Raw genomic sequence first — 20,378 nt, 5'->3', positions numbered from 1 at the left:
TGCTTCCTCGGCCTTCACCGACTGCGGCGGCACCGGCTGCTCGCACGCACTTCCCGGTGACCGGGAAAGGGGTGTCCCAGCCCCGCTCGGCCGGGAGCCCCGCGCAGCTCTCCAAGCAATACCCCAACCGGCGATGCTCTCTCGCCCGGCGGCAACCGCGCAGGCGAGGTGAGAGACAGAAGGCAGGTACTGCTAGCGCCAGGGCTCTTTCTCTCTCTTGCTGGCACCCGCGGCCGCCTCTCACTCCCGCCTACGGACCTAGAGAGGGAGGAGACCCCGCCGGTGAGCCGCCGCCCCAGCGGCCGCCGGCCGGGCCCGGACCGGCCCGCCGCGCCCCCCGGGCGGCCCCCGCGCCCCGCGCGCCCCCGGCCGGGCCGGGCCCGCCCTCCGAGGCGCGCCCGCTTTTGCCAGCGGGCGGCCGCGGCCGCTACCGAGCCGCGCTCCGCGGCCGCCGCACCTCGCCCCCGCCTCCGCCCGCCTGTATATCTTATCTCTTCGCTCCCCCGCAGGCCCTAGCACGCGACTGCGGAACGCGCATTGTCGCCCGCCGTGAAGAGCCCGCGCCCGGAAGCCCCGCGGTGGCCGCCCCTCCCGCGCGGTCACGTGGGGCGGTCGCTCTCTCTTAGGCCCGGTGCTCCGAGCAGCGGCGCGGTTCTCTTCCGGGGTAGGTGCTTTTTGGTCGCGCTGCCGCGGGGCTCGCCCTGCCCGCTGCCCCGCCCGGCCCGCTCCCCGCCTGTGCCGCTCCCCCGCGGCGCTGCCCGTCCGTGCGGAGCTGGGGCCCCTCCCTGCGCCCCGGTATCGCTTCTCTCTTCTTCTCGCCCCCCCGGGCCGTGTCTCCCTCCAGCGCGCTGGGTGTCCCCCTCCCCTCCGGGCCCGGTCCGGGGCGGGTGTGCGGCAGGCGAAAGCGGCGGCGGCCCTGTGCGCCGCCCCGGCGTCCTTCTATCGGCCGAGTCTCTGCGAGGCAGGCGGGGGAGCGCCGGGCCCCGGCCGTGCTCTCCGGCTCCCCGGCTGTGGGTGGGGCACAGGGGGACCCGCCGCGACCCCTGTCAGTGCCCTCGGGACCCCGCCGAGCGCGTCCCCGGGCCGCCGGGTTCCCCCCGCGTCCGGTCCCGGGCTCCACGGGGCTGACGCGGATGGACCGGCCGGGCTCCCGCATCCCCTCCCCGCGTCCCGGCTGGGTCGGTTGTTGCCTGTTGCTTCCAGCCGGATCCCAGCATATGGCATTTAAGTGCGTACTGGCATCTTTATTTGGTTCATGTACCGTAACCTCGGTGTTTCTCTCGGATTTTTTTTTTTCCTTCCTGTTGTCAAGGACGTGTTTGTTTTGGTTAAAACATCCCCGGAAGATAATTTTTAAGGGCTGATTGTGTCAGTTAGGGGTGAAAATGAAATATGAGCAGACTGTGCTAAGTTGGGTTAAAAACACTCATAAGCAAAAATGAAGTGGAAATCGAACTGCTGGAAGTAAACTTTGTGGTTTATGTCTGTGTAGTTTTGCCTGATAGAGGCATTTTGAGGGAGAGGGGAGAAGGAGCAAAAGTACTCAGGGGAGGTTTGGAAAGAGGGAAAAGATCTTGTGAGAGGTTTGGAGAGGGAAAAGATTGAATACGAGCTGTAGAATGAGTAGTGCATGCCTGTATTCTTGTAACATATGTGCATTCACATATTGTACAAATATGGCTTGAACTCTGTTCCGTGTTTGGTGGTACTTAGAGGTTTTGTTAAAGCACAACTTGATGTTATTTCTGAGTCTTTTGGCTGCTTAGAAGACGTGTACCTGCAGGGACTGCCCACTGCTGATTGACTTGTGGAAACACTGGATTCTTTTTAAAGGCCTCTACTTAACATTAAAAGGTCAAGGACCTGAGCAAACTTATTTTTGTGTACACAGTAAACAAATTAACAAATGGAGCTTGGCATAGGGATTTCCTTTCGTTTTCCAGCCCTAAGTGCAGGCAGTGTTTGTAGCACACACCAAACGTAGCTCCTTTTTTCTCAGTTCTTTCACAGCATATTTTAAAGCTCTCTGGTTGTCTGGGGAGCGTAACTCCCTGTTCGTGTTTGAATCCTAATGAGAGAGCAACTCCAGAAGCACATAGAGCATCATCCCTGGAGTTTGTGTAGCCTCTGGCTGCACTGCCTTTATCCCTGCCTTTATCCTGGCCTTCAGCCCGGGCTGTGTCCTGCCTGTCCCAGCTGCACAGGGCAGAGATGTGCCTGATGCTGGGGGAGCGTCAGCTGCAGCGTGAGGATGAACCAACTGTTGGTAGTCAGTTCATTCCAGTGACATTCCTGTGCTGGGCCAGCTAAGGCAGTGTCAGCATTTCTTTTATCAACTGTGGTTTCCCAGGACCAGCCACACGTTTTTGGGATGGGGAATTTGCTTATTACAAGAGCCTAAAATTGCAGTTTTGTCCCCTGAGCAGATAGTTCAAATTAAGATTGAAAGTAAAATGATGCTGGCAATAACTATGAACCTGTTAAGGATTGTTAACAAAGATTGCATTAGCTTAACTCTCGTGTCTCGTCTGGTGCCTGGTTTTGCATACAGTTCTCATGATTCATTCAGCTTCCTGAGATCTGTCAGGAGAGGGGTGAAACTGGACACAGTATTATCTCCAAATAACAGTATCTTTTTCTGGCTCTTGAAATTAGTGGGAACATCTCTGGCTTGTCAACATGTTGTAAAATGAGCAGAAAAGTTAGGATTGTAGTTGTTATTTTTTGTTAATTACTCTTTAGTCATCCTAAATCCATATTTTCACATGCAGTATCCCTCTGGCTTTCCTGCTTCATTTTGAGTGCCAGGTAGTTCTTGTTGCATTTGGGAGTGTGTGCTGCACAGGGGAGGTGGGTAAAGATCAAACACGATTAAGCAGGCAAACCATGTGATGAGTGAGAAGAAAAAGGTCACTAGTGATTGATCTGTCTTTTATGCTGGTTTTTTTCCCCTGTGATAAAACACAGGTGGGGTGTGAGGGGGGTGGTGTGTGCAGGAAAAGTGCAGCCTCAGCTCCTTCCCCACGTGTGTGTCAGTGTGATGTCACTTCTGCTCTTACCTTTCTGCTGCTCAGACTGACACACCTGGCACGACCACCTGTAACCACAGCACTGTCCTGGAGCATTTTCCAGGCTTTTTCCAGGACTCACTGTGTATTTGTGCACTAGGTGAGTTGTGCAGGTAAAAAAAAATCAAAGGCTGTAAGGGCTCCAAGTCCTCCAGAATGCTGGATTCTTTGTCACAGCCCAGCTCTGCAAAGTGCACTGTGAAGCTTCTGAGCTCTGCCACAAATTCCACTGTTCACCCACACCAAGATGCTAATGATGAACACTTGGAAAGCAGATCTTTGTATGTTTAAATTGAACCATACTGGATTTATTGTTAGGCTGTGCATAAAGCCAGAGGAATAAAACAGAAAATACATTATATTTAGGTATTTCAGTCACCTCATGTCTTTGCTGCATGCCACCTCCTTGTTTTCCGTGTTTTTTAATGTTTTATCATGTTCTAATATTTTGGGGGCTAGAGAATATAAGTTTATTTTGCATGCCAAGCTTTCTGACTTTACTTCTCAAGGCAGCTTCTTGAATTATACTGTTCTTCAGTACTTTAGTTAATATTGCTGCGTTGTTCTGTATCTGGTGCATTCTTCATCAGATATACTGGAACTTTGTGAAGTTGCTTCAGGAACTGCAGCTGAAGTACAAAAGCTGAGAAAGATATGAATGGGGGGAAAAAAGATCTCATTTCCTCCCTAGTTCGCATACCTGTTCTCATGTTTATTCTCTTTTCTGCCCTGGAAACCCAGAACTTAAGTATATTTTATGTTGTATTTCGCTGTAAATTCAGTGCTAAGGGTGCTACATGTGCTGTTGACTCAAAGGTCCAAGAAGTTCACGGGCAAAGCATTGATTTTTCCAATCACCCTCTGGATTTTGCGTGGCTGTGGATGTTCTAAACAGCAGAAAATGGGTGTCCTTTAGAAATGGAGTGAGAGCAGCCATAGTTAGGAGTGCCTTGCTTCACTTGTCACTCGTGTCTCAAGGTGGCATTAAAGCCTCAGTCTCTTACAGTAATGTTAAATGGAAGGTTTTCTTTGTTTTTATATATATTCTGTTTGCTTTAGGCTCTTTTAAATTCATTCTGGCAGTACTTACAAGGAAAGCTTTGGTCACAGGTTCCAGGTCAGGTGCCAAATATTTGGGAAAGGGTAGGAAAATAAAGGATAACTATTTTATAAATCTGTGTAACTAATTGAACTTTGATAGGCTTGTTTTCCAGTTGTTTGAGGTTTTAGCATGTGAATGAGGTCTTTGCTGTTCCTTCCTTGAACAGAGAGAGTGAGGGATTGTATAACAACAGTGGCGAAGGGGAATTGCACTGAGAATTAGAATTTTAAATCCAATTGAAAACAGTGACCCAAGAGCCAGCTGTGTTGACTTTCTCAGTTTTCAGATTTTCTAATAGCCTGTTGTGTGAGGAGAGGCCACAACACCCATTTAATTACACAGGTGAGCAACGAAAGAGGTTGGTAAAAATTCACCTCTTCGTGTGCATGTTACCCAGACACTCTGTCTCCCATGGAAGTGTAAAGACACCTTCAGGCAAATACTGCATTATTGTGGAGTAGTTTTGTGTCAGGAACTAAACTGTGCTGAATTGAAAAGCTCATATTTTATTTGTGTTGAAGCAAACTAAAGTGTTTCCTTGTAGGGGATAAGACTTTGGCTCCTTCTGAGGGATGTTAAAACTCGAGCTCTGTGCTTGGCTGGGGCCTTTCCTCTGCCTCTCTGAGAACAGAAAGCTTTGGTGCTGAGGTGAGTTGCTGTTACGACCCGCCCCAGAAAAAGGGAGGGGGATAACCCAGGTTTTTATCAATAATTCCCTTGGGGTGGATTAGAATGAAACGACACTGAATAATTGGTGTTTGAAAACATATACTGACAAGGTTTATTTCAACAATTCTGTATCAACAAGCATGCCAGCAGTTTGGGTGTTGTCATAAAACAATGCAACACAGAGATAACTTTTGGGGGGGGGAGAAACTGTTTAGGGGAGAGGAAAACCAGGATGAGAGTAAGAGAAAAGAGAAGCTGAGAGTATAAAAGAAATGGACATAGTCACTGCCCACTGGGTCCAGTGATGCTTGAGAGCAATGGTCTTGATTCACAGGTGGTGGGGGAGAAGGAGAACCCAAATTCTCAAAGTCACCAGTCAGTTTATATACCCTCAGCATGCTTTTGCACCTCCCTGGCATGAGGAGTTGTTTGCCTTTTAGGGCTTAGCACTGGAGGGAGGGATGGGCCCAGTTGGCTACCTGAGGTATCTTCTTGCCTTTTAGGGCTTAGCCCCTCTGAGGACACTTCTTGCCTTTTAGGGCTTAGTCCACCTGAGACATCTTCTTGCCTTTTTAGGGCTTAGTCCACCTGAGGCATCTTCTTGCCTTTTTAGGGCTTAGCACTGAGGGGATGGGCTCAACTGTCCACCTGGGGTATCTCCTTGCGTTTTTAGGGCAAAAGTCAAAGCCTGCAAACTCCTGGAATGCATAAATCATTAACTATTTCAGTCTCTGACAGTTGCAGGTATTACTGAGGAGCACTGTCACTGCTGCTGCTTGTTCTTGGGTTTTGGTTCCAGAGGAATCATAAGCCACACTAATTGCTCTGCTGCTCTTTGATGTGCGCCCTTCTAGGCTGGCCCATATTTTAATGAGCTCGTAGGCTTTCTGGTGGGGATCCTGCCACTGATTCAGGAAAAATGATCCATGTGGTAATAATCTGTATGGAACAAAGTGATAGCAGGGAATGGAGGAAATAAAACCCATGCAAAGCAAAGTGTGGGGATATAGAAATTTTGGTTTATTTCAGGCAGAATTTTAAAACTACTTTTGCATCTTGCCTATTTGAGCATTAATCCAGTGAACCTCTGTGGCTGATTCCAGCCCAGTTGGGAAATTGAGCTTTGCTTGCTGCTACACCACTAACAAACAAAAGCTTTGTACAGCTGTCTGCCCCATTGTCCCCTTTCCTGGGCTCTCCTACCTTATGTAATATCAGTGAGACTTCTGCTCACTGTAAGGATGGCAAAGCTGGGCTCGTCGGGCCCTTGTGCTGTTGCAATTCCATGTTGTGACACTGCTGAGGGTTAGGCTGGGCCAGCTGTGCCCGGGATCCGCGTGGGGTTTGTTTACCAGGCAGAACAAGGAGCCTGGGAAAGCACAGGGTGCTTGTTACTGAATTGAAGGCGATGGTGGTGAAAGGTATCAGATTGAAAGACTTGGGAAATAGGTGAAATTAGCACTTCAAGACAGACACTGTGCCAAAATAAAGTGCTAAGTTGATGGCCTGGATGATATTTACTGCTGCTTGAGATCAAAGCCTGCTCTTCTACTCCTGCTGTCAGTGTGGCAGATGAGTTTGCTCTGTTTGAATGAAAACAGTAAAGCCAAAGGGGTTTTTAGTGTTTGAAGCTTATTTTTAGTCTGTGTTTCAAGATACTTGGCTCAGGTATTTTCAGAGATCTGTGTATTATATAGATGGAGCAATAGGGAGCTTCTATAGAAATGTTTTAATAGAAATTCTTTAAACAAAAGCATCTTTAAAAATATGAACTCTGCCCTACCTTTAAGATACATGTGAGTAATACCACATAGACATCTATTGTGAGTAAAACTTTTCAAAATGTCTAAATTTCTCAGCCAGTAATTCCCATCTTAAAATGTTTTTGCAAAGGATATATAAATACCTTAGATGCTTTTGAAAATGAAACCAATAATCACAAGTGTGTTGTCATTCATGGACACACCACATTCATTCTTCCTCTTACTCTCTGCTTCGGCTGTCGTTTCAGGACCATGAAGTGGCTCAATTGGTAATCAGTTAAAAATAACCAGAGAGGGAAAAAAATCGTCCTCCTGGCAGACTTCATGTTGTATTAGTGTCTGTGGGGAGAAGGGCATGGAGAGAAATGAAAGCAGGCTTTGCTATTCCTGCTGCATTGTTCCTGGTTCAGCCAGGAACGTGAGGAGCTGTGCCCGTGGCTCTGCCAGGGCTCTCCCTGGTTTGGCTGTGCTGTTGGAAGCCAGGTTGGGATGGTGCTTCCAGGTTGGAAGGCAGAACTTGAGGCTGAAAAAGCACTTGAGCTTGGCCATGCTTAGGAGTTTCTAAAGACCCGAGCCATTGTGATAAGGGTATATTTGGGTTTCTGGGAAATTTAATCGCCCATTTTTATCACAGTCTGTTTTCAGCCATGGATTCTGGGAATCTGTGCTGTAGAGTTCAAGGTGTGCAGCTGAACTTCACCTTTTGTTCCTTTCTTCAAATGCCTCTCAGTGCCAGTTCCAGCTTTTTAAAATCCTCTGTTGGCTCTGCTTCTCAGTACTGATCCAGCCTACGCTGTTCTTCCTGCTTCTTGGAAGTCTTTGCTTTTATTGCTCCTTACAGTACAGAAGATTCAGCATAGATTCATAAAATGCTGTATGTCCCGAGGTTTTAGAGCATCCTTATCACAAAACATCAAGAGTTAGGTCAAACTGTCTTTTTGGGGGAAAGTGTGTGAGTGCAGCACACAGTGAGCTCTGATAGATAAAAAGTAGTTTTTGCGTGAACACGGGTGAAGGCAGATATTACCTGGAGAAAGTAAATGGATTTTATAGTCCTGGCCTTAATTGTCAGCAAGTGTAGTGTATGTTCCAAGGGCCTGGTTTGTGTGATGTGTAGAAAGCAGTGCCTGACATAACTATGAAATACTGCACAAAGATTTATTAACTTCCCTTCTGTGAGCTGTGGAAACCAGGGCTGTAGTAGCATGTGCTGCTCAGCAAAATGAAGGCAGGACTGTGAGTGCACACTGACAGAGGAGCTGGAACTTGGTCATGCTGTCAGATGAGCTACTCTTTATAAATGGCCAGCAGATTTCTGAAAAGAAGCGTTTGAGCGTTTTAGGATGAAGTTTTATATAAGTATTTTTATGATTTTTGTTTTTCAGGAGTTTATAACATATTTAATCTCATTCATGAATCGAACTTCCTTTTTAAGTCATGGATGACAAGGCTTCTGTTGGAAAAATCAGTGTCTCTTCAGACTCGGTATCCACTCTTAACAGTGAAGATTTTGTCTTGGTTTCCAGGCAAGGGGATGAAACACCATCTACAAATAATGGTAGTGATGATGAAAAAACAGGACTGAAGGTAAGAATCAATAACCTGAGTTTGTTCCCTATTCTTCTAAATCAAACTAACCACAGAGAGCTTAAAGAGGGACTTCTTTATTGTGGAAAACTTGACAGAAGGGAGAACTTATTCCAGAATCAGTTTGGCCAGAATCAGTTTCTGCATTGCTGATGTCAGAGGTGGTAATTAGGTTTTGAGTAAGAACTCTTTCCATCACTACCTGTGGGTTTTTCCCACTTTGCAGAATCCTGCATGAAGTGCTTAGGATGAAACACACTGACTGGCAAGAACTTGGAGCTGTGATTTTGTCACAGCTTTCAGGTAGAAAGCAGTATTAGCATACACTGATTTGAGCATATCTGTTAATTCAAAGTTTTCCCCAATGTGAAATGTTCTCTTTAAGACATGTAGAAGTGTAGTTATAACTAACAACTTGGCATGAATCAGAGAACACAAGCCTGTGTGGAAGGCTTGTGAGAACTGGAAGGGCACTGACATCTTCTCACTTGTAAAAGTGCTGTTCTGAGAAGAGACCCTTGTCACTCTCTACTTTTCTTGGGTTTGGGTTTTTTTTGCTACTTAAAGGCGCTTTCCTCCCAATTTGCATTTCAGCAGTCTTTAAGCACAAGCAAGGTAATCACTCCAAATTCCATCATTTTAACATGTTGAAAACTGGATCCTTTCTAGAGTGAGTCAAGTTAGTGGGTTCTTTATGGGAGATGGACTGAGATATTCCACCATCACAAGAGACTGACATCTACAGCTGCATCTCGGTCTTTAAAGATGATCAGAAATCCCCTGTTCTGCCTGTTGGGCTGGGTGCTCCTCTTTTCCGTAGCAGCAGTTGTAACAGAGACTTTATGGAACATTTCTTGATACTTTTGTTCATCTTACTTTTACCTCCCAGTGCTTTGTTTGTTTTCCTTACGTTCCTCTGAGTCCTGGACAAGACATGCCACCATAGTGGCTCCTTTACATAGGACTCCAAGCTAATTCTGTTAGTTAGAGTCTCAAGACTGATCTTTTGCTTAATCAGGCAAAGATGTTCACTTATATTTTATGGTTATTGTAGAAGATGCCACTTCACATCATAGGATAGTCTAAAAAATTTGAGAATTTCTTAAACCATGAGCCTGGTGGTTTATGAAGCCCACTGAAAGGCTGTAGCCTCTCACTTGTCTTTCTTGATGCTGCAAATAGCAGCAGCACCAATATCAGTATCAACATCACTACTTAAGAATTCAGATCAGTCTCATAGTGGTGCTTACCTTGAGAATGCTTCTGTGCATGTAATTACCCCCCAAAGCATCATCTGAGACCCCAGGAGACACACCCTGTCAGCCAGAGTCTCCAGCCTGTTATCCCCAAAGAAAATTTGGAAACATGAAATGCTGTAGTCTGCAACACTTCTTGCTCCACATGGGAACTATTGATATCACTGTGTGCCTCCAGAGTGGTTTCTGAAGTGCTGGCTGCAGGTGTGCCGTTTCTCTTGATGAGGAGAGAAGAACACGAGCGCTGCTGCCTCCAGATCATCAACAATTGTAAAGTTATGGTGTTCCTGATTTGGCACCGAATTTCACAGAGCTTTGCAGGTCTTAAAGATAAGCTTCTTTATGAATTTGGTGCCAAGACTGAGCACAACCCTTGAACAAAGTGATTCACCTGGAACCTTTCAGTATTGTGGCGTTGAGAGCTTGTGCTGTTGGGGATTGGCTGCAATCTGAGTTATTAATGGGAATTTCACACCTTAAACAAGCACTCAGTGCACAGTCTAAATTCTCCCACATGGGGACCTTCCTGTTAACCTCCTTCCTTCTGGTTAAGGAGCTGAAAACTTCTAGCAGAGGAAACAGGAAGACGTTTTAGCTGTTTTTCAGGACAGAAATTTTGGTGTTTTGTTGGTGTTCTACAAGAAAAAAAGATGTTCTGCCATAACAAATGGCTTTGGTTTTGGTATATTTTTTTTCTCAGCTTGCAAACAGTCACTTAGTAGCCAGTAAGTGGAGTAGGGAAGCTTGTCAGAGGTATGTTAAAAGTACTGTTACTGCAATATCTAAAAGTGTTTCAGTAGTATATGAAAAATTAATGTTAACAGTTCAACACGAGAACTGAGGTTATGTATTTCATAGGAACAAACGAGATTTTTTTTTTCAGGCAGAAGCAATTGCTTTGGTACCTATAACTAAGTTAATTTGTATATGTCAAACCCATTTTCTTTGATGTGCCCTCTAAGAAAAGCAGGAAATGAGTTCAGGTTCCTCTTAGAGCAGGTGTCTCTTTTTGGTGTTCTGTTTCCTTAGAAGAGCAGTTTGAGGATGTTTCATTTGCTAATGAGCACAGTCTGAGGATGGTGCTGGAAGCTCAGGCTTCTGTTTGCTGAGCATGACAGGCTGTGCCATTTGTATATTAGGCCTAAGGCTTTCATTTCAAATTTGCTGATATGCTGTAGTTTTAAGTAATAATGCTGTGAAGTAATGTAAATTTTTGTTTGTTTTCTTTTTTCTTCCTCGAGTCCAGACAGAGAAATATTTCTTCTGATAACAATCAGGGACCATATTTTTCTTCAGTTGGTCTTAATTTATAAATGTGTTTCTGCTTTTTGTCAATGCTGAAATACTTGGTTCAGTTTAAAAAGGGGTTGTCAGTGATTGTTTTCCAGAAATACAATTTGCTAGCTGTCTCTGCTTTCCAGTATTGTTTCTGTGTCTGCTTTTGCCCCCTGGCAGTGGGACTGGACTGGGTTCAGGAAAGCTTTGCTTCTGCAGCACAGTGTAGAGCAGACGTTCTTGAACTACCCAGTGCAGCCAGACCTCTCCCAGCAGAGGCCCAGCACATGAGTCAGGAGAAGGGAATAAATTACAGCTCTGATAAATCCCCTGTTGCTCTAGAGGAAGTTTCCTACCTCCCAGTTAAAGGTTAAGTAAAATTAGTTTTCAGTTTTGTGAGAAGTGGAGGCAGCTATGGTTGGGTCAATGGTTTCTTTGCTCTATCTCAAAAGAACTACGGGAAGCATTTCTTGGGGGCCCCTTGTTTATTCCCTTGTGCCCTCGGTTCTGCTGCCCCCTCTGTGCTGCCTCTGGGTTGCAGCAAGGTTTCAGACATGTTTACATCTCCCTGTGCCCTGCTCCCATGATAGAGTGAATTTATATGGCTGCATAAGAGACTTCAGCTGACATGAAGTTGGCCTCAGTTTGTGTTTTAGGCCTCATTTTGCAGGCAGTTGGTTTGTTGCACTTGAGTTTTGGGGCTGTGAGACCAGCAGGGCTCCTAAAGTCCAAAAGTGTACTTTCTGTGTATTCTAGAATTCTTTTTGAGGGTAGTCTGGGGTGACAAGGAAGGCTTTCTTGGACAGATTATTTTAAATTGCTTTTTAAATGAAGGTTTTGATGATGAGGTTTTAGAATATCTACGAGATGGATTTTTTTCTTTTTACAGACCATTTTCTGTCACGCCATAAACAACTTGGATTTGTGTTTTACCTGTCACTACTATTTCTGGGAAATTTTATTTTCAAGATCATGTTTTATAGGGCAGTGTCTAGATATTCAAAATAATTCATACTGATTATTTTACCAAATACAGTAGATCACTCTTAATGGAACAGAACACTTTTCCTGTGCGTTTTATGTTAATACCATTACAACATTTAATTCTCACTGGGTATGAATTTTTCACCTTCCTTTCCCAAACCAAAGTCTGTTTAATGACTGTGAGCAAAAATCAGATAAAGAGTTGTGCCAGAACAAATTTTAACTTCAGGTTTCAGGGAGAACAAGTACTGTAAACTAGAAGTTACTTCAAGTGTTTTAATATGTAGGCTTTAAAGGGGCTGACAGGACATTATAATTCATTCATTATATTTTGTTGCAAAACACATAAACTTCATACATTAAAGTAACATGATGCATCTTCCATCATCATCATCTGTCTGATGAATGCCTGCAAAGACCTGAATAATAAACTTGATACTTAAAAGCTTTATGCCTTTGATGGCCCCATGCTTGTGCAAGGTTCTTCATTGTTTCCACAGTGAATCATGTAAATGAATACTAAAATTATTTGGAGGAAAATGGAAATCTGTGGATTCCTGTAACTAGTTACAGGTCACAAACACTCCTGTGGGTGTACAGCTGAGTAAGGCAGTTCCTCTGTCCTGCTCCTGGCAGAGGGTCCCAGAGAGCACAGGAGTGTATTTTAATCCATACAAAAAAATGGACCAAGGGTTTCAAGAGCGTAAATGTCTTTGATTTGTTGTTGTTGTTGTTTAGGTTCTGCAGCAAAACAGTCACTAAGTTGTTACTTTTTGGGGTAATTTGGATTTTATTAGCTTGTGTGTAGCATCTTAGGTCAGTGATCTGACAGAGAGGTAAGGATATGGAAATGCTCTTAGGCTTGAGTTCTGGTGCCAACAGTAATAACCAGCAGCAGCTGAAGTGTTGGCATCAAGTACCTTTCACTGATGGCATCTGGTGAAATGCTCTGTAAACTCCATTTCCATGCTTGACTTCTAAACTCTGTAGAGCACTGGTCACTTCCCTGTTAATTGCAGAGGAATGGACAAAGAGTTTCCTTAGATACAATATGTGAGAGTTTCCTGAAGTGAACGTTTTCATTCTCTTTCTAGCCTAGGACCTAATTTCACACTGTTTAAGTTGCTTCCTGCTTTCATATTGCCTTCAATGAATGCAGAGTCAGGCTGCAGATGAGTGTTGGGAAGTAAACCAGTGCTGTTACTTCTCCTCAGCATGATGGCATAATCTTGTTCCAGGTTCTTCTCTTCCCATGAAACCTTGCTATCTTACCATGAGCCACACAATGTGCTTAACTCTATTTGTCTCCTTCTGGTACTAATCTGAGAATTATTATAGCCCATACTGTGGGCATCTCTGAGTTTCTCTGTCATAAGCTGGTCTTTGTAGTTGGTGATTAAAGACTAGTTTGAAAGTAATCTCCTCACTTTTCCCAGCACTAGAAAATTCCTGCTTTGAGCTTGTTGATTTGCTGAAGCAGGGAGGATGTAATCCATGCTGGTGAGCACTTGCACACTGCAGTTTGTGTTTACGGCTGGAACTGGGTTATATTTGTTAACTGCTGCTTTGGTTGGTAGAATAAAACCATATGAATGACCCTGTGCCAGAAGGGGTGTTTTTTGTTGTTTGAACAGTCTTTTTTTTTCGTGTCCCAACTCTGTGTGTGGCTCTCAGATCGTGGGGAATGGAAGCGAACAGCAGCTGCGGCGGGAGCTCGAAGACGTGCTGATGGATCCACCCATGGAAGATCAGTCAAGTGACAGGGACCATGGAGAAGAAGTTAGAACTGATGGAGATGGGGAAGAACCTGTTGTCCTTGAAGCTTCAGCATCCTCCACCATTAACCCAGTGTCAGTGGCAGGACTCCAGAAACCAGAAATGAGTTTGCCAGTGAAACCATCCCAAGGAGGTTAGAAAACAAAGGAATTGGGAGTGCCTGGTGTTATCTTATGAGCTTGTTTTCTTGTGTGGAAAGGGAGGAGAATTTAGGTACAGGTGTGTCCACCAACCATTGCCTGTCTGCCATTATAATCACCTAGTGCAGTAAATGCCTGGGTGTCTAAGGCAAGAGTTAACATATGTTGAACTGTCCTGTCTTCTGAAAACACCTGCTATACCAGCCTGAGAGGTGTGCAGAAATATTAAGCTTACTTGCCTGGCTGTATAAGATATTAGTCTCTGCATCTTATTGCTTTAATGAAAATCAGTGCATTCTTGTGTATGTTTATATTTAAATGGAGCCCTCTGAGTGAGCTGGCTGTAGGCAACGGAGTTGCTCTCTGCCATCACTAGCTCACTTTCAGGCAGGCTTTTCCTGTGGTATTTTGTTCTGACCTGACTCCCCCGTGTTTCCTGGTCTCTTCTGTCACTGAGTTGGTGCTGAGTCAGTCTCTGATACTTCACTTACGGGTGCCTCGTCTTGGTTCTCACGCTGAGCTTTGTGTCCCGCCCTAGACTGTGAGGACTTGAGCCCTTTCACCCCAGTGACAGATGAGGACAGCGTGGTGTTCAGCAAGCTCACCTACCTGGGCTGTGCCTCGGTGAACGCCCCGCGCAGCGAGGTGGAGGCCCTGCGGATGATGTCCATCCTCCGGAGCCAGTGCCAGATCTCCCTGGACGTGACGCTGTCCGTGCCCAACGTCTCGGAGGGCACAGTGAGGTACGGGGCTCACCCGGGGCTGGGCACTTCAGCTCAGTTCCTTTGGAGGGCAAACAAGCTGCTGGTTCACCTGGCAGGAGACGTGAGCAACTCGGGGTTTCGGTTAGTGGGAAAAGGGGGTTTAAAAGAGGTCTGGGAACAAGTGATGCTTTACATTTGTTTGCTGAAGATGTTTGATGTCCAAGGCTCAGTATGAAATACTGGGCTGATCCAAGCTGTCCCCAAAGCCATAGAGGGAGTGGTTATTGTGAACAATTTGGAAGTAGCCTTGAAAGTAGTGTGTAGGAATGGAAAATGTCTGATACACAAGGCTTAACAGGGATGAGTCTATCCACTGCTGAATATTAGTGTAACATTTTGAAGACTAATCCCTGAAAACCATGGGGAAATTATTGGTGGAATTGTCTGTTGCGTTGTACTTTTTTATGCTGTTCATTTTAAATATCATTATTGTGTTCAAGCTTTGCAGTAAATGACAACCAGGAGATAGTCTTTATGATGTACTTTCTGTAGTAGGTATGAAATTGTTAAAGCTTTCCAGTTAATATGTGGCTGAAATAATTCTTACAAAGGTGCAAGCTTGCCTTTTATTTCCCCTCTCTTTATTTTAACAGACTTTTAGATCCTCAGACAAACACAGAAATAGCAAACTATCCAATCTATAAAATCCTTTTCTGTGTACGAGGGCACGATGGGACCCCTGAAAGTGATTGCTTTGCTTTCACTGAAAGCCACTACAATGCAGAACTCTTCAGGATTCATGTCTTCCGATGTGAAATCCAAGAGGCTGTAAGTTCAAGTTCTTTGTCAAATGGTAATTATGTACATGTAAACTTTATTACTGAAATTAAATTGGAGCATTTCGGGCACTTTAGAAGTAATGTAATTCATCACTTTGGGCTTTCTTCTGCCCAATTTAAGTTAATTATAATAGCCTCAGATATGAAATATGAGTGCGTGGGTTATAGTTTACCCTTCTGTGAAGCGCAGAGAAACAGTTAATTAGATGGTAAAACTGAATTATTTTGGTACAATTTCCTCCTATTCTGTTCTCCAGTGGAGGTTCAGGTGGGTTTCAGCTGCTGCCTGTGCTGTGTTCCCTGCAGGTGAGCCGAATCCTGTACAGCTTTGCCACTGCCTTCCGGCGCTCTGCCAAACAGACCCCGCTCTCGGCCACTGCCACCCCCCAGACCCCCGACAGCGACATCTTCACCTTCTCCGTGTCCCTGGAAATCAAAGAAGACGATGGGAAGGGTTATTTCAGGTATGGATTCCTCAGTCATCCAACATGTGGTTCTGTTGACAGTGAGTGAATGGAGAGTGTGAGCCTGAGGTGGTCCCTAAACTCCCTTTTCTGAAAGTTTCCTCTTCTAGTTTCAATGAATCCCAGACACAGGCATTTTTAGGAAGTAAAACAGTGATAACCCTCTGGACTATTTAATCTTGGCCACTGAACTGAACCTGGTGCTACCTGCAACGTGCTTTTTCTGTTTTACTTTTTTCTGTGAAATCCTCTTCTATGCAATATCTTTCTAAGATGTATTCAGCTGAATTGCTGCTGAAGCTGAAAATGCATCGTTGTGACTGTGCTCTCCCATCCAGAGTTGGGCACGTTTTCAGCCAGGTTTTCAAAGGTGCAGAGGCTGTGAGAATGCTGCAGGAGGCATAAGGGTGCATATTTTTAATAAAGTCTCATGAAAGAAGGCTATATGCTACCCTTGTGTGTTTTATGTACCCATTTACAGTGTGCTGTAATTGCTGAAGTGTCTTTGTTTCAGCACAGCTTGTCTGCCAAACACTCTGACTTGTTGAGCATGTTGGCTCCCAGCCACAGCTCCAGAGTTCCTTCTCTCCTTAGATTTACATCCAACTCAAGATGTATTTATTAAATAAACAAATCACATTTAATAATCCAGTATTTATTCAGCACTCCAAAAGGCTGCTCAAGTGTTGAAACTGAAAAATTATTTAGCTCAGGGGCCAAAAAAGGTGCTGATGGTTCTTGGGCTTTTCTGAAAGGTGCTGATAGTTCAGTTCAAATAACAAATTCCATCAGTTTGACACTAATCCTTGGGTGACCCTTCCTGTGCAGACTCAAACTCACCTGGAAGTTGAGGGAATACTTCTCTCTAATGAAAAAGAAAGGGAAGTAAAGATTGGTACACTCTTGGCTTGTCATGTGCCCCAGCAGTCACCTCCCTTGAGAGCAAGCAGGATAACAGATAATGCTGTTATATTATTACTTGGGGAATCAATATTTAGAAACTTGGTTGAAATGTTGCTGGAAGTCTCGCAACACTGACCCCCACTGTATAAAATCACAGTTTTTATTCTGAAAACTGAGTGCCCTCGGTTTTCACATCGTTATATTGCCATTGCTTTCACATTACCTGTTGCAGTGTGCGAGGAAGGAAGGTGTTGGATGAGTGCTTTGGTGTAAGAAGTTGTCTTTACCAGTGTCTGATGCTTTGGTACATGCAAGGAATACAGATAAATGGGGTTTTTTTGACTTTCCTGGTGAATAACAGTGCAGTTCCCAAAGACAAGGACAGGCAATGCTTCAAACTGCGCCAGGGGATTGATAAGAAGATAGTGATTTACGTCCAACAGACAACTAATAAAGAGCTTGCTATTGAGAGGTAATTTCATCAGTTTTTAAACAATTCTTTATCTGTTTGATGTTTGTATTCTTTCCTTTGAGGCAGTTGTTCTTTGGAGTCTCCATTTGTGGGATTTAATGCCACACCTCTCAAGTGTGGCAAACCAGAGGATGGAGTGGGATATACCTGTGTGGGCCAAAAGTCCTTGTGAAATGAAACCATGAAAGACAGGGCCTTGCACTTCATCTGATTCTTGTCTGTACTGCAGGGTAAATTCTGTGCAGAAAAAAAAAAACCAAACAAACCAAAGGAAGGGCAAGAGACATGCTTGATGGTTTGTTGACATTTGTCAGTGGATTCATGGGCTGTTTGTGATGTGTCACAGTGATTATGCAGATAAGAAATGTTAGTGGGTTGTTTATGAGTAAGTCTAGTTTTTAGTTTATTTTTTTTTTGCCTGGCTTTGCAGATGTTTTGGCCTCCTCCTCAGCCGTGGGAAAGACGTCCGGAGTGGTGACATGCACCTTTTGGATTTGGTAAGGATCTCTTATTAATAAAGTTCAGCAATAATTTTGGCTATGATTGTAATAGACAGAAAAGATTTAGACACCTCTGCACACTTGTTGATGGGGATTGGTGCTGTGGGTCATGGTATTGAGGCTGAGGCTCTGGGCAGCTGGGTTGAACCTCTGAAGAGTTAGAACATGACCTGATGCTTGGCCAAGGGAGTTGCCCAATTTTATAGTCAGTCATGACTGTTCTCAGTTAATGGCCTGAAAAAAGAAACATGGAGCCTTATTTCAGATGTGCTGAATATTAAAGAGCTGTGCTTTGAACATGAAAAGTTTTATAGCATACTTATCACTATAAAAATCGAGGCCTGAGAGGCTTCAAATGGAACACTGAGAATTAGTGGGTGCTTTGTTCTTATGACTCACTTTTCTATCTATAAAATAATGATAGAGATCATCTGACTTCACAAGTGTGAAGTGACAACAACCTTACCAGTATTTTGCAGTACATGCTTGTTACAATAGTGAGTACTCAAAAAGGTTCAATACTACATGAATAATTTTGCTTTTTACCAGGCTTTGGATTGCCCAGAAAAAAAGGTTCTTGGGAAGACAGACAAGCTGAACATTAGATAAAACACTGACTTGGTTCTGAATGGCTGAATAACGTGTTACTGGCTGTGATCTCACCTGCACCTGTGAGCTCTGTGGCCACCTCCCAAAGGAGCTATTGGTCTGCACATCTCTCTAGACAGATGTTCATACCACGTACCTATGGAATAATTAGTACTAATTGGCCTTTTTGTTATCAGCAAGGAGACCAAGGATTGCATGGGAAGCCTGTTCTTCAGAGATGATCTGTTGCAGACTCTGTCACAGGGACTTGTCCTTCCCTTGCCGGTGCAGTGGTTCTTTTATGGGGCTGAGACTTCATGATGTAGAGATAATTTCAGTAAAGATACATACACTTACTTTGTTTCCAGGAGTCCATGGGGAAGAGCTCTGATGGGAAATCCTACGTGATCACCGGGAGCTGGAATCAGAAATCTCCACACTTCCAGTTTGTAAATGAAGAAACACCAAAAGGTATGAACGTTGCCAGGGTTATCCCTAGGCAGGGAAATGACTTCCATAGTGGGCATGGGAGCAGTTCTCTTTTCCCTTAAGATGAATCCCACAAAAAGACTTTCACAGTGTGGGATGTATTCTTAGAAAGTAGGATGCCAAATGCCACGTAAAAATCTAAAAAAAAAGACAATTAAACCCAGTGTTCAGTCATACCTTGTAAGCACTGTGTCCTAGCAGGAGGCTGTGCAGCTGTGGGCACAGGAGGCAGGTGCTTTGTGCACCATGGGAGCTTTCTAAGAATCCTGTTGGGAATTGCACTAAACGACTCCTACAGATTTCTGCTTTGCTCAGTTCCCTGTGGTCAGTTCAGATTTTTCCAAACCCAGGTTTTTAATTAAAACAGAAGGATCCCTGTACCTGTGAAAACGAAAGTAAACCACTCCCAACTGTCATCCAAAAATAGCTGATGCTCCATTGCTCTCTCCAGTCCTGAAACAGATCTGTCATTGCTTCTTTTAAGATGTCAGCTGAATTATCATCTTTTCAATCTGTTGTCACAGTTTCATGCCAAGGGTTGGGGAAGTTAATGGGAATTGACTGGGCAAAGTCATAAAAGTCAGCTGCTGGGCACAATCTGCTGCTGGATTGAATGTCATCCTGCCTGAAGGACACGATTTAGCAGTTCAGTACCAGAAGAGATCTCATAGGTCACTGAGCCTCCTTTTGGAGCATCAAACTGTGCAGTCAATTTTCAGAATGTCACAGCTGAGATGGTCTCAAATGCCTTTAATATCGTGGTACTTAACACTCAAGTTACTTCTAAAACCAAAAAAGAACTGAAGTGTCATTAGGCTGGATGGCAGGAGACCTGCACTGTGCAGTTGAGTGCAGAGATATGCACTTAAAATGTTTAATGAATGTTTTGGATACACTTCAGTGGGATTTGAAAAAGCAGAATTTTTATTCTCTTTAACAAGATCATTTTCTTGGCTTGAAGACTTCAGTTTCCTTACTCTCTAGTGGGTAGTGCATAGTCATCTGATTTCCCTATTTTGAAACTTCTAAGGTTTTGAGATGTTTAAATTAGGGGAAAAATGAATTCTAAAAAAGAAAGTTTCCTTTGTTCTTTCATGTTACCAGGAAAGAGGCTATGGAATATTTTATTTGAAATATTTTTTTAGCACTCTCATTTAATTTTCTCTCTCCAGATAAAGTGCTGTTCATGACCACAGCAGTGGATTTGGTGATAACTGAGGTGCAGGAACCTGTTCGGTTCATCCTGGAGACGAAAGTCAGGGTTTGTTCCCCTAATGAGAGGCTGTTCTGGCCCTTCAGCAAGAGGAGCTCCACTGAAAATTTTTTCTTAAAATTGAAACAGGTAATGCTTTAAAAAATAAAGAAACAGAATTGACAGTTAATGGGCTGTTTCTCCCTGTGGTTGGTAAAACCTTTACGAATGCAATGTTCATAATACCACATTTTACTCCTGAATAAATGCTCTTCAATTTTAGAGCAGCTCTCCTTTCTCATGCTGATTGTTGCTGGCTATCTGCAGTTCCCATAAAGAGCTGGAAATAGCTTTTTTGATAGCTTTGATGAGGCTGCAAAGTTCCATAGAGGCTTATGGATTTTCCAGCCAAACCACAGAAATCAAAGGACCAGAGGATTTATCTGGGGCTGTGCTGAGAGGTGCTGACACAAGGGTAGAGTGGGGTGATTGTGTACAATTGAAGTGAAGAGAAAAGAAGTCTCTACTCTAATCCTTGTGACATCTGATACATCACTAAACTTATCATACAAATTGAGCATTTCTTTTTAGGTTCTTTTTAGATGAG

General features: G+C 44.2%; 1 protein-coding gene across 2 annotated transcripts in view; it reads left to right on the top strand.

Annotated features, from left to right (window-relative positions):
• The window catches only part of RABGAP1 (RAB GTPase activating protein 1), a 74,432-nt gene that overhangs the window by 9,554 nt on the left and 44,500 nt on the right, over positions 1-20,378 (top strand). The window contains exons 2-10 of one of the 2 annotated variants that reach the window (XM_008931719.3): positions 7,988-8,189; positions 13,379-13,613; positions 14,159-14,363; positions 14,978-15,152; positions 15,470-15,627; positions 16,892-17,002; positions 17,433-17,499; positions 18,459-18,561; positions 19,752-19,921. In XM_008931719.3, coding sequence (XP_008929967.1) covers positions 8,040-8,189; positions 13,379-13,613; positions 14,159-14,363; positions 14,978-15,152; positions 15,470-15,627; positions 16,892-17,002; positions 17,433-17,499; positions 18,459-18,561; positions 19,752-19,921 — 1,374 coding nt within the window. In that variant the 5' untranslated portion in view covers positions 7,988-8,039. The remainder of the gene's footprint in view (positions 1-7,987; positions 8,190-13,378; positions 13,614-14,158; positions 14,364-14,977; positions 15,153-15,469; positions 15,628-16,891; positions 17,003-17,432; positions 17,500-18,458; positions 18,562-19,751; positions 19,922-20,378) is intronic. The other variant, XM_018074139.2, reaches the window with a different exon arrangement.

This window comes from Manacus vitellinus, unplaced genomic scaffold (genome assembly GCF_001715985.3).
Source record: "Manacus vitellinus isolate BGI_N305 unplaced genomic scaffold, ASM171598v3 scaffold_27_pilon, whole genome shotgun sequence".
Taxonomy (NCBI): Eukaryota; Metazoa; Chordata; class Aves; order Passeriformes; family Pipridae; genus Manacus; species Manacus vitellinus.
Note: the sequence above shows the minus strand (reverse complement) of the source record. Positions and strands in the feature narration are given on the sequence as shown.